Genomic DNA, 14,455 nt, shown 5'->3' on the forward strand with positions numbered 1-14,455 from the left:
AGAGGCATCCATAAAGGTACTGTGTCTGAAATCTGGTTTTCCGTGTAGAAAGTAACGTCTGTTGACTTTATCGTACGTCCTCCATTTCTATGCTCAGCTTTCAAGAATGGTGGGTAGAGGCTTTGAACCAGTTATCAGACATCTTCTGCAACAACTGGGACTTAAGCTTGATGTGATTTCAGAGGCCAGAACTAGCAACATGATTTTGAAAGCATGGAAAAAGAGATTTATGCAACTCTGGAGTACACCTGTGATATAAAGTCCTAAATCACAACATATGCCCTGTTTCAGTGTCTGTTGAATACCTGGGTAGGAGGTCTCTCACTAAATTTAGTGAACTTTGGATGAAGGCTTCAAGTGAAAAATACCCTAAATGAAGGAATGCTCTGTATTTCTGCCCCTCAATGGATGTAGTTGGTTACTTTCTTTGACTTCGTGCTTTCTTACTAGTGTCTTGCTTTCTTCAGAATTTACCATTTCCTCAAACAGAAATGAAGTCCAGAATTTTTTTGGCATTGTAGTTTACCAGAGGCATGTCTAATTCTTCCATACCCATTGCCGTTTCTCATGAAGTCAGCAGAAGCTTTGTCTCATTAGGGGGAGCAGGGTCTGGTTCTAAAGCAAAGCTGTTCCAGCTGCATGCTTTGGCATTTAGGGCAGGACAGAAGTTGAAATGATGTCTGTAAAATATTTCTTTGCTAATCACAAGTGGATATGTTTTCAGTACACTGGAGATCAGGTACAGGAACAGTGAAACAAGATTAGAGTCAGCAGGCTATTTGTTTGCATGGAGTGCAGCATAAGCAAGGAGTTGGACTGCCTTTAGCTGTAGAAAGTATGATCCTTAGATGTGATTCTACATGTTGTCCTTACCTATTGCATTATGTTGGCAACTGGCACAGCAAGACAAGGTAGATATTTGAATGTTAAAGCAGAAAAAAGACCTACCTGCAACACACTGTGTCCTTTGCTATTGGTAAAGTATGAGAAGACGCAAAAGAAGCCCTTCACAGCAAAGGAATTAATTAAATTGACAAAAGCAACAGGGTATGAAAATGCATGTGATACGTAAAGTTACAAAATGAATGGCTTATTTACGACTTCAGCTGGTTTAGTACAGCATTTTGCCCAACTTCAAATTGTTCTAAAAAGGATTAGATATAATTAATGCTGTATGACCTCCTTTTTTCTTCTTTTCAAAGAATGTAGAGCTGTACATCTAATGAGGGCCCCTGAAAGGACTATTATGTCCAATTGTCTCAATTATGCAAATAACGTTGATATTTTAGCAGAAGGGAGGGGATACTTCAAATTAAAAGTTTCAGCCCCTGCTTTAGCCTTTCTGCAGTGCCGGCATTTTTACAGCAAGTACATCCACTGTTTGAAGAGAGGAAAGGAGGTTTAACAAATTGGAGATTTGGGCACTATCAAAGTAGATTTGTTGTGCCTTGTTCCACCATGAGATGAAAATACCCTCTGGGCAGGGAGATGGGTCATGAGACTTCTAAAGGATTACCTTCAAAGGGAGTCATGAGATTGGTTTGAACAAAGAAGCTGCTCACATGCTTATCATATGAGATTCTCTTCTTAAAGTGGTGGAAACCCATCTCCTTGGGAATTCTCATGAACTTCAGAGAGACTGGAAGTCCTAACAGTAAGATGAATGAGAAATCTGAACAATAAACAGAAAGATGGGACAGAAGCTCACAGTTAAATGCAATTTATTTATTCTAGATGTAATTCATCTATCCAAACTCTGAAACAGTTCCAGTGACAAGCAGGTAGGACATGATTTTAAATTTTTTCATCTCATTCCTGATGATCTTCTGCTTTGCTACCTTTCTTAGCATCAATATGCATAATTGAAATTTGCACTGAAGTGCTGTATAGTGACCTATGACTGATTAGAGAAAGATAATTCAGTTGAAATGACAGTATTCTGATTAGACTACTTCCCAGATTTCTCATTTACTTTGAGAGACGTGAAACCTGAAGTACTAATTGCAAGAAGACGAGATGAGTTTTCAAGTCCAAAAAAGGTGTCTCAAAACATTTCAAAATTAGAAAATTGCTCGGGTATGACTGTAATAAGATGTAGAAATACTGGCAAAGAGAGATTAGGTGAAAACATATTTTTGAATGCTAGTTTAGAGCTACCTCTGCAGCAAATGGGGATGGAGTTCTGGTTTTTTTTTTATTTTGTAGGTTGGGACTTTGCTTTGTTTTGGGGTTGTTTTCAGTTTTCAAAATTAGCCATACATTATGGAGTTCACTTTTGACAGCAACCCTTCTGATAAGCAAGTGTCTTTCTGTGTGTGTTTGTTTCCAATTGAGTTTATCAAGGTCCAATGGTAGGTCAGGTATTATGGAAGCCTTAGAACAGAAAAGGGCATAATTTATGGTGGTTCTCCTTACTCTGGTGAGAGTTGCCAATAAAGGGGGTTTCCCAGTGAAAGACTTGTACCAAACATTTATCAGCAGCCCCATCCCATTTGTGTCAACAGTGCTGCTGTTGTCATTTGAAGTAATGTGTTTCTGCTATAAAGCAAATTGGATGCTGAGATGAGAAGTCTCTATGAACTCCCTCACCAAGATGCAACCTACATGTCATCCCTGAGTATTCACATAGTGATCTTTCCAATGATTGAGGAGCCAAGGAAGCTCAGGTCTGGCCCTGTAACCCCCTAGTTCTTCAGATCACAACTGCAAAGAATGATCCACTCCTCTGTCATTCCTACCTGCCCCTTCTGCTGTAGTGCCATGGGGGTCTTGAGGAGGGACATTGCAGAGTAACAGTAGCTCCAAGAGGGCATATTCTTGTATTCCCCAGCGAGCCAGACAGCCATGGACAGTTTCTGGCCAGTTTGAGTCTCCTTTAACTCCCCTAATTCAGGTTTTAAAATTTTTCTTCCCCATTTTTGATAATGGATTAAATCCAGTAAACTGAAACCTTTATCATAATTTTTCCCCACTATCATTTTAATTCAATTGGTAGCCTGCAGCTAACATTTTAAAGCCAAATATGTTAATGAGTTATACATAATATTTGACAACTGTAAATTATATTGTATATCAGTACAGGCAGAGTTTTTCCTGGATTGTATTATGATCTGTTGAAGCTAGAAATGTCTTTCTCTCTCTTTAGAGAAGAACAATGTGTTGCACACCATGAAAAAAAAGTCCAGGAATATCTCTGGAGATACTGTTTTCTGGTTCTGTGGCGCCTATTAATTCTTTTCATTCACAGCTTTGAGGGGTTTAGATGGGTAAGGACTGAAAAGAAGATCGACCAAATTTTCTGAACACTGTTTTTATCTATCAACTCGTTTGAAATCTCCCATTGCCCTCACCCTTTGTAATTGTTTCAGTCATACTCAAGTTTTCGGAAAGTTCCCAGTGAATGTTGGCAACTCTCGGGTATATATAATACAATAATTTAAACATACATATTAAGCATCTACAGGAAATAATTTAACCCTTGAGTTCCAGTGCTTTCACAATGTATTCTAAAAGATCATAAGGAATAATTTTGTGCAAATCCTGCAGCTCAAGAGTTAAATTAGCTGGAAATTCTTTCTTTTTTGAAAATGACAGAAAGCAGCAGGGTATAAAATGCAGCTGATTGTGGTATGCTCTGTTAAAGCTTACGTGTTAGCTAATGCCTGGAAAATAATTGCTTTACTGAGTGTAAAATTAGCCACAGCAAGTAGTGAATTTTCAACAGCTCAAACTATCTAACAGAATTCTACCTGGAGAATCTTGCTTTCAGGAAAACTGTATGTACTGCACACTAATGTTAATTTCTTAAGGGACAGATCGGCTAACTAGTATATTGCATATATATTTGCAAAAAGAGTGCATGTTTACAGAAAGCAGAAGAGAGAAGTAAATATTTAGGTAACCTTTTTTCAAAATAATATACTTATTCAGCATCTCCAGATTTTAGAGGCTTCTGAGATATGCATAGATTTTAGTATATTGTAAATATAGAAATTTTACTTTGTAGCAATTTTGAAGTGTGTTTTATTCATATGCCTAGCAGTACGCCTTAAATAGTGGCTTTCTTACCACATTTTGAAAATCTCAGTGTAATGAATTCTCCAAGCCTACCTGTTCAGTGTGCTCTGCACTTCAAGTAGTACCAGTTTGAATTGTACATTTAGAACAAACTCTCATAGATAAGTAATATCTCACACATCATGTAGTCATTCTCTTAAAATGTTTTCCATTCATGGTTGGCCCTGTTTCTTAAAGAAAATTGATTATAAGGTCTCAAACCATACTATTACATCATGTCTGAAAAATCAGCATGTTTAACTGGCTTATCATAAGTTTTATAGAAGTTAGCTCTGAACTAGTAACTTGTAACCTCTTAGATCAAAGAAGTGCTTAGATTTGAACCGCTTTTCCAAACAGCACACTTTTGATCATTTCTACTCTAATAGTCATTATTCTTAATAATGTGAACTCGAATGACCCAGGTCTCTCAGAGGGAGGTGATATTCTAGTCCAATTCAATGGGTTTTGTATTTGCATCGCTAAGTGCAGGTTAGTCTTTCTTGGCATGTATAATTAATGTCTATTGACACAATTTTCTAAACCACAATCAGGAGAATTAAGCACGTGGGTAGTTTTAGTTGGAACTATTCATAGACTTAGTTCTGTAATGAGGGAAGTACCTTGTTATGTTGGTTGTCATTTCATAAGTATTGATGAATTTCACAAAGGAAGATCTGCTGTTGAGCGTGTTGAATCACATGGGATTTCATGATAACAGCATTTTTCTATTTCAGGTCAGAATAGCCTGTGTTAAAGGTTTGTCGTTAAGAGTAGTTTGAGAGAGATGTCCCATGTGCTTATAATGTGGGAGCGTCCTGACTTCCACATCTAGCAAAGAGTCTTGGTGTTAGACAGGGCAAGCAATTACATAGTACAAAAATCATTCCCGAGCCTTGTCAGAGCTAGATACGGGGGTCATCTTAAATCTTCAAATAAGAATTATTAACAAATTATCTTACAGAAGAAACTAGTAATTACCAGGCTGCTTTGGCTAGCATCATGTTAGAAGCTGCTTGCCATCTCTCCCTGCTCATCCCCTCTGCTCTGCTGGGCCTCTCTCGAGGATGGTTACTTGTAGGCAGGGGTGACTCCACTACACATAGTTAAAGTTGCTCACCGCTCCCCATTCTAGCATCTTGTCTTATGTTTGTTATAACTCTGCCACTCATTAACATCTTGGAGTAAAACTGTCTCTATGGAGTGTCTGCAGGCTGAAGATTTCTGGGGGAAAAAAATCCAAAACAGGTCTCAGAAAGGAGGCTGAGAACAGATATATATTTGTGTTCCTCATCTCCCTAGCATCTAGAACACAAGGGCTAAAGGCAAGAGGAGGATTTGGCAAGTTAATAACAAAACTGGAATAGGTAACAAATGGAGATTATACATTATTGTTAACATATCTTAGAAAATCTCTTCCCTGACATTTGGTACATTAAGGGATGGGGCTGAGCTGTTGCAGGAGTGGCTTTTGCTGCCTTAAAATGTGGTAGGTGTGGTGTGTAACCTGGTCAGTGAGTTTCTTTATGCATTCCACACCAAAAAAAAAACAAAACACCATTGCAAAACTACACGTTACATGCTCTGCAGGCAAGCACTGACCCAAGCTGTCCTGCTGTATGCTCTATTGTGGCTTTATTGTAGCTGCGTGAGCTGTATAGTTATGTTAAAGCTGAGCTGTGCCTGCCTCGCAGCAGGGTGCCCGAGCTCCCCCGGCACACTTTGCTGGTGTCCCTCCATGGACTTTGTGCCGGAGCGGGGTATATCCCACCATGTGAGAGCAAACCAGGGCTGCAGCCGTGTTCAGGCTGTAGCTGGTTTTCTCATCTCAAAGCCTCTGGGGAAGAGTTGTGTATGTCTAAGAGATGCAGCAGAATTGTCTTTGAAAAGAGCGTTTTGTAGACTGGGTCCCTCAGTTAATGAATGGGGAGAGAAGATTGTTCCTCTTGTTTCAGCGGATTATTTGCTGCGTGCCGTGCCAGCGGGCCAGGAACACAAAGCATAATGAAGGCAGGAAAGCTCGTTACAGCGCTCTGCGCAGTGTAGCACTACCGACTGGTTTCCACATCATCAGCGGGAGCGATTTCTGGCCTCAATTTGAAATAACAGCATTGCTTACTGACGCTGCCGTCCTGCCTGTTGTGTGTTAGTCTCAACCACAGAGCAAATGATTCCCTGACAAGGTTGCTACAAGAGCACGGGTTCAAATTGAACCATATGAAAAATACAGTGGGAGGACAGTAAGAATTCTCTTGCAGAAATAGACTCTTATTTGAAGAAATTTTACAACTGTTATAAATCCCTTCTTGATGCTGCACCTATTAGCAAACAATATAAGAGATCCTCTATTGGATATGGTTTGGTATTTCATATTCTAGTAATTGCTAAAACTATTATCAGTTGTACAAATGACTATTTTTGGTATAAGTCATGCGAACTAGGGTTTTGGAAATTTAGTTTAGATTCACAGGCTGTCGCTGTGTTGGGGATGTTGTTCATGGCTCTGGCTCACTAGTGACGTAACACAAATTTAAAATAGCATTGTGGTTTTATGCCCTGTATTCCTTAGGAATGAACAACTTTTCAGTAAAATCTTACCAGTTCATGAATGGCTGAGTCACATAGTTTGGAGTATTTTTCTCCAAGCAAGAACACTGTTATTGGGAGGACAATTGTTCTGGGTAGAACTAATCACCTGAAAGGTTGATTAGTCGGGCACTTGGAAAACCCGTTCCTTCAAAGCGAAGAAGAATGATGGATAGAGTAATTGGGATGTTGCATTTGAAGGCAGCACAAAATAAAAATCTTTCTAGTTTCAGTTTTTAAGTTCCAGATAACAGGGATTCTGCTGATACAATGATTCCTTTTTTCTCCCAGTTGTTCATTGAGCAGAGTTCTTGTTTTCTTTCAAATAACAGCAACTGAATGTGATTACCTTCATGGCATTTACAAAATCCCTGGGCTTGTTACATGGTGAACGGACTTGTGCACACACCGTGCACATGCTCACAGTATGAATTTCGTTTCACCTCCACATTACTTCTTTCTCTCACTATTTCATCAAAACAAACATCTCTACTCAAATCTGGCATAAATACCCCAGTTTAATTTGGTAGAGCATTCTAATTAAATAATTGTCAACACAGTTGAGATTTGACTTCCCTGATGATCCCACCCTTTGCAGCATACCGCAAGCTAAAGGAGAATTTCCGAGAAACGTTGGTAAGACGGTATGAACAGGGTTGCAGCTGAATATTTCCATAAATGACAATAATCAGTCCACATCTTAACAAGGTGTCGGTGAAAGTAATTTGTATGATTCCACAGATGTGAGCTCTGCTGCCCAGCCAGGTCCATTTTTGTATTAATCTGTGCTTGATTTGGCCTGAACTGCTTTGTCAAACACTGCATTACGCATGACATACGTTCATTTGGTCGCCTGCCTGCTCCCCCATCACATCTGTGTGCCAGGCACTGTCTGCAGTATCTCATCCCAGTCGGTGGCTCCGTGCAGGCTGCTGCTGGCATGCCCGCTTGGCGGCTGTGCCCGGAGCAGGCACAGCCTTGCTGGGGTGCCGCAGCTGGGGAGCCCGTGCTCTTCAGCAGGCTCCATTTGCCAGGGAGGTGTCTTGCAACGGATGCTCTGGAGTTGCAAGATAAGGCTAAAGCCCCATCCCATCCTGTGACCAACAAGTCAAATGTGCAAGCCACCCAGTGAAGACATGTGTCCCTGTTGCATGGAACATCTCTTTTTGGGGATCGTGGCAGTTGGAGAGCGCTGACTGCATTGGCTTTAGAGTCTGGTTGAGTTTGGGCTTTGGATGTTCTCCATCAACACTACGACTCTCATCCCTGCCCCCTTTCCATCCCCCCAATTCTTTCACTTCCTTTGGTGGTAGTTTTATAATTTGGCTATTCACAGACATTAAATACTGCTGCCATCCTGCAGGGGTATATGACAATTGAAATTCACAGCTTCTGGTGGCACAACGGTGTGTAAGAGTTCGTAGCATGACATTTCCAGCAGCTTTGCTCTCCTGCGTTGATTCCCACCCTGGATTTTCACCAGAGTTGCGTTGGTCCAGAGCCCAGCTGCGGCCTCTTTTGGTACGGCCTGAAATTCAGGCCCAGTATTTGCTCATCAAATGGTTGGTTATATATGAAGTGAAATACATAAAATTTCATGTTAATTTGGCAGCAAACTGGAATTGTCTGTGTGTGGTGGTTAGAGAAAATTTTTTTTCAGTTACTGCATGTCTGCAGCCCTAGATATTCTCTGCAAATAGTGTAGTTCATTTGTGATAGTCAAAGGGCAGCTGGTCTTTGTAGAACTGCTTCTTGTGTTTCTTAATGGCTGTGTTAGAAACATGACTATTTATTGAGGGTCTTGATTTTGTTAACTCATGATTTACAAACCAACAGCACTGACTTCCATTCCTTGCTGCAGGAGGACCTTCTGCAGGTTTTAATGCTAAAGAGAATTAACAGATCCATAAAGTGGAATAATATAAACCCGGTATTAATTAATATTATTTCTCATCAATGTATTAATTTCTTGGCTGAAGACCAAGAATTAGCAGTGGTTTTGTTTTGTTTTTATCATAGTTCAGAAGACCCGTTGTGAGTGTTCATAAAGAAGAACAAATATGCCACTGAACATCTGAAATGTGTTTTTTCAAAGTTAGATTCTGATTAGTACACTCAGGATTTGCAATAATAAGTAGGTTTGAACTTCGCTACTATCAACAAGTTGGGATCTTGCTTTTTTGTGTTTCTTGGAGGTGAATGGAATATGTGCAGTGGTTTTTAGTGCCGTAATCTTGCTGGCAACAACTATTTGTCTGTCAGCCTAATACTCCAGGTTGTTGGTCTGAAAACTGTAGCTGATCTGACATAGTCCTTTAACAATTCATTCATGCCAAGGCTGTTAAAAAGTGCTTATTTTTTTTAAGCTCACAAGAGACAGTATGCGTACTTACATTTTTCCTCAAGAAACCAAATAAATTTCAATCCAGAGAGAGAAGCTTACAGAATCTCTACCGAGTAAGTGGGGAAAGTGCTCGTTTTCTGACAGTGAATGTTTCTGCTCAAGTATTTGCACTGGATTATAATGAAGCTTTGGTTAAGCAGATTAAATAGACAAAAGCAGTGAAACTTCAAAGGCTGACCAAATGTGCTGAGGTATTATTTCCCCGATCTGTAATGCCTGCTTTTGCCTTCCTCTCATTAGCCCAGAAAAATAAGCCAGTGGAGCAGAATGTGTTGTCCAACTGTAGTGCCTATAGTGCCTGATTTCTAACGGGGTTTTTAGCTGTGAGTATGTAAGGTTTTTTTCAATGTAGCAGTAGATAATAGACCTCCTATGAGAGGGGTTTTAAGAATGACTGCGCAGCTGAGAGCTCAACTGTATTGCAGAGCTCATTTTACATACCAAGATGCAAAAGCTTCCTTCCAAACACAGATATTAAGTCTGTGACTTAATCCAGTGATTAATTAACTGATTTTACATGAAGCACACAAAATAGCGAAGGAAACTCTGGTAAGCTATGAGGAATAAGGTAAAGCAGTACTCAATGACATGGTGTAAAAATCCAAGCTATTTTGATGTTTCTAGCTTGCATTTTCCAGTATTCTCTACAGAACAATTAAATATGCAGCATTTGTTACCATTTATATTTTGAAGAGTGTTTTCCTGTACTGTGGAATTGATTTGGGCATTTGTGTCACTTGGTCAATTGAAGTCTGAAATTTTATTTGGGGAAAAAAGTGAGTACGTTTAAAAAGTATAAAATATTAATAAAACCTAAATTAATTAAAAATAAATAAAAAATGAAAATATATAATTTTAAAAGTAGATAAATGATGTAACCTCTGTAATGGGTTCCTGTTAAGCTCATTTAATAACATTAAATGTCATAAACTAATATGGTGTGTATAAGCACGAGTAAAAACATTGGATGTAGTTGTCAAATAGCAGTGAATTTGGACACTGTGTGGTTTGGGATTAATTTTGAAAAACTAGTGTAATTCCAATCAAATTGACTTTTTTTTGGTTCTCTGACTATTTTGAACAGCCTGAACACCTGTGAATTAGCAAAATCTGGTTCTGAACAGGTAAACGGCATTTGTTTGATGTAAACAACCGCCTGCGCAGACCACGGATCCTCACGGATCCTCCCTGTCTTGGGTTTTTCTTCTGTACTTTTCTAGAACTGCACCTCAATTACTGGACTCTGATGCTGTGAAACTGAATGTGGTTTCTGAGCTCTGTTTCTAATAGTACTATTGCTAAAAACTTGTCATCTTGTAAAAGCCTTGCCAGAAGGCATATAAAAAGAACCTTTTAAATATTTTTGGGGAACAAAGGTTTTTTAGATTCATTTGAAGAAGGAATGTATGGAGTTGAGACAGGAAAGCTGACCAAGTCGCACAGCCTTTAGATACTGAATTTAATACTCTCTTGCTACAGAATCTGCTACGTAATCAAGCTTGTTATGCCTAAGATATATGCCTTGTTATTCAGGAAGCAAGTAACATTGTAAGCTACATGAAGTTTTGTCTGAGTTCTTCACTCTTCCGTGCTCTGCGGTGCTATGAGCTCCTAAACAACTCCTTGTAAAATGAAATGAGGTGGTTCTGCCTTGGTAAATCAGTAAGTCAGTCGGCGTGGAGAGCAGAAGTGCAGGATCTCCCAGACCGCTGACCGCAAGGCATTTTGGCTCAGAGGAACCTGAAAGAGGCAACCTGGACAGATTATGGTCAGTTTTTTCATGAAGTAGAAGCTTGGGTTTGCAGCTTATTTGCAATGAGGGATCTTCAAGTATTCTCATATATTTCAGACATAATGGATGAAACAAAGAAGCCAGACAGGAACTAACAAGTCAACAAACAAAGGAACTTCAGAGACAGCTCCTGCCTCACACAGGAAAAAAAGATGAACTACCACACCCTCTATTCATCTTCATTGTGCTGCGGACTGCGCAGCACGCAGGGGGCTAGTCCAGTCTCGAAGCTAGTACCGGGCAGGCTGACAGAGCGTTCGCCCGACAGAAATCGGCAGTTGACTTTCTGAAGTCAGGAAATCAGCAAGGTTTTTAGCTCTGTCTCTAGCAAAGGCCCATTTATTTTTTTTTTGTTGAAGGCACCCTGTGAAAGTTCTCATGTAATTTTTAGCTCTTGTCTAGAGGAAACCTTTTGTTTAGAGGAAATTAAAGCAAAACATACGAAATTTACTTGCTACTTGAAAAATGAATCAGGACACGATTCCCTAATTCAAACTCAGAAGAAGCGGCTTTCATCAGCAAGGCAAAGTTATCGGTGTCATCGAATCGTGAGTGTTTTTTAACTTTTTTCATTCCTCTAAAATTAAAAGGCTGCTTTTGAATTCACTTCTTAAATTCACCGCTAAATATTGGTTTATTATTGCAATCATGACAGTGCTTTGCCTTGCTGGTGGTTGCAGGGACAGAGAAGGCCTGGGGTCTGCAAGTGAGGAAATGGGAGACTCTGGCCTGCAGCTCTTTCTGAGCTCAATCCCTTCGGTGTTCCCAGACTCAGCTGGTCCACACTTCTGCAACAGACTCTCTAACCGCATTGCGCAGATCTATCATTTTGTTCTAGCTTGCCTACACATTATTGTTTTTGAAAGGGCCGTGAGCTTGGTCTAATTTCTGGTTTGCAAATACAGTATAATAGGCCAACACAATTGTATTTTGTCTTCAAGGTTGTTTTCCTCCTGTTTCACAGATACACCATGTCTGTAGAGTTTGTACTTTCTCTGTCAAATGTTCTTTCAGTTTAAGGAATACCTCCTCCTGAGATGCATCTCCTTAGTTAGTTGCCTTAGGAATAACTAGAACTTGATGTACAACAGGAAAAAAAGATATTGAGAAGATTGTTAATCAAGCAGGGAAAGTGTTTGGGAAACAATTTCTACATACAAAGAGCAATACTAAAGTATTTGGAGTAAACACTATTAATGTCCTTATGTCACAATTTATGCTGTTTTTCTGTACTGATTTGAGTCCATTTACTGTTTAGTAAAATAGGAAGAAGCAGCTGCATTTTTTGGTAGAGCTTCAGATAAACATTGTAACTTCAAGAGCAGCATCTTTGCACATAAAGGTTTTCATATACGTTTGAGGTTTGAATTTTATCCAAATAAATTTTATCATGGAAAATTCACATCACCTACCTGTTTCATGAGTAGATGTATCTGGTGTTTAAAAGTAACTTAATGAATTCAGTGCTTGTTTTTAAAAACAGTAGCTGAAAAAAAAAGGCAAATGTTACTATATCTGCCACACAAATATTTCAGAATATTTCTTCTTATTTTTTCTCCCTTTTAAGGGTCAAAAGGCTTGGATAGAGAAGACCTTTTCAAAAAGAGAATGCATCTATGTAATTGCCAACAACAAAGACACTAGCAGGTAACATCTGAAACTCTTGTTCTGGCCAACAGAAGAGGCTAATACTGAAGAAACTGGACTTGATTTGTATTTAGACATGTGAAACTGAGACCCAGTTTGCTCACTGCCCTTAAAGGCAGATGACAGGAGAACAAAAGTGCAAGACATGCTTGCACTCATACCTGTACAGAGCCACGGGATGTGTCATACAGAGATAAGATTGGGCAGCAGAAGAGGCAGTGAGTTGTTAGTTCCTAGCTTTGCAAACCACAGCATAAGTTCAAACAGAATTCTGAAAGCAAGGATGCAATAATGTGCACTGCAAAGCAAGTGGTACCTTTCTTCACAGTCGGTATGACACTACCAATAACGATCCTGTACAGGGGGACCGGAATTCTTAGTCCAAATATTAATACTACTGCTGTATGGGCTAGCTAAATTGTGGTCCAGCTTGTTGAATAACATAACAGCTTATGTCACATGCTAGCTGTCACCTCCAAGTAAGAAACAGATGGTCACTGCTCCTGTTCTGCATTCTTCCTCCTTCCCTGTCCTTTAGCCTAGAACAGCTTTCCAGTGTATTACAGAAGTGAAGTGAAGTTTTTAATCTTTGCTTCTTAAGAAACACCTGCAAGCTGGTAATTCTGGCATATGCGTGCAGCAAACACAATGAATGTGACCTAGAAGAGGTGCTTTTGTGATTCATGTAGAACAAGGCACAGTCAGTTGAAAGTCTGATTTTTTATTTTTATTGAATTTTTATTTTTTTTTTTTTAAATCACCATCCAATACTGAAGATACTTTAATCAAAGTCACTTCAAAATTTAACTTACAGGTGCTGCTGTGGCCAGCTCATTAACCAACATATTCCACCTCCTCCAAGTATAACAGCTAATAAAAATGGAAAAGAAACAAAGCAAGTGGAAGCTCAGCCAGAGAAATGGTCCGTCAGTAAACACACCCAAACATACCCAACTGATGCCTATGGAAACCTTGAATTCCAGGGAGGAGGACATTCAAACAAGGCCATGGTAAGGAGCATAGGCTACTCTAAAGTGTTAATCTGGTATGTTAGCTTAATAGATATGTGTCAGGATTCCCCCTACTCAGTGCATAATCTATTGAAATCAAATGGGGTCTCTTTGCTGTCTCAGAAACCTGTGGACAAGATGCTCAAAAAGAGAATGAGAGAGAAAAGGCAAGAGAAAAGTAATACCTACTTAGGAAGCACCTTATAAGGTCTTGATGAAACAGTTTCATTGAAGTTACTGTCAGTAAATACCAGCTAAGGAGGCAGCTGCAGGTATTAATACCCAAGATTCCATCTGTTCATATTAGATTTGTGGGCCAAATAACCCCTCGTGGATACAGATTTTTTTCTAAGGTTTGAAGGCTAATAAAAATGAAAGACGGAGGCCTGACAGAGCTGGAAAATGGCTTTTTGAGTTTTCTTAGCAGTGGAAGTAACAGCAAGTCAAGCTTTTGCAAAAAATCTCTTTCTGATTTGCCTCTCTTCTGAACAAATACAAACCTAGATTTGGTTCTTTGCCCATTTGCTTTCTTACCTGTCTGCTGAGATTGCCACTCAAGACAACCACACTGCAAAAACTTGCAGGTGGGGTTTGTTAGTGGTGGTTTGTTTGGTTTTACAGCAGAAATAAACACTAGTTTATAGTTTTCTTTGATAGAGTAGTAGTTTGAAAAGGAATCACAATAGTGGATCTAAACTGAGAAGAATGTAAATTATTGCATCGAGGGCAGAAATATGTACATCAACAGTGAATGGGATAAAAGGTAACCTAAGCCTCCTATTTATTATGAAAGTCCTAAACCAGAGGTTTTAGGAACAATACAAAACACTTTCCAGTCATTTTAAGTAGGTGGCTTTCAACAATGCAGGTTTGTAATAAGAGCTTAGGATGGATCACTTGATTGCAGACAGTTTTGTAGGGGAAGAGAGGAAAGTGTTACTTTTAAAATTCATGAAGTAA

The 14,455-nt window shown here is 39.3% G+C and overlaps 1 protein-coding gene across 1 annotated transcript in view; it reads left to right on the top strand.

Moving 5' to 3' along the window:
* Positions 1-14,455, top strand: part of TRPM1 (transient receptor potential cation channel subfamily M member 1) — a 91,308-nt gene that overhangs the window by 28,451 nt on the left and 48,402 nt on the right. Inside the window, exons 2-3 of the mRNA XM_063346127.1 lie at positions 12,406-12,485; positions 13,300-13,495. Coding sequence (XP_063202197.1) covers positions 12,406-12,485; positions 13,300-13,495 — 276 coding nt within the window. The remainder of the gene's footprint in view (positions 1-12,405; positions 12,486-13,299; positions 13,496-14,455) is intronic.

This window comes from Chroicocephalus ridibundus, chromosome 9, assembly GCF_963924245.1.
Source record: "Chroicocephalus ridibundus chromosome 9, bChrRid1.1, whole genome shotgun sequence".
NCBI classification, from domain to species: domain Eukaryota; kingdom Metazoa; phylum Chordata; class Aves; order Charadriiformes; family Laridae; genus Chroicocephalus; species Chroicocephalus ridibundus.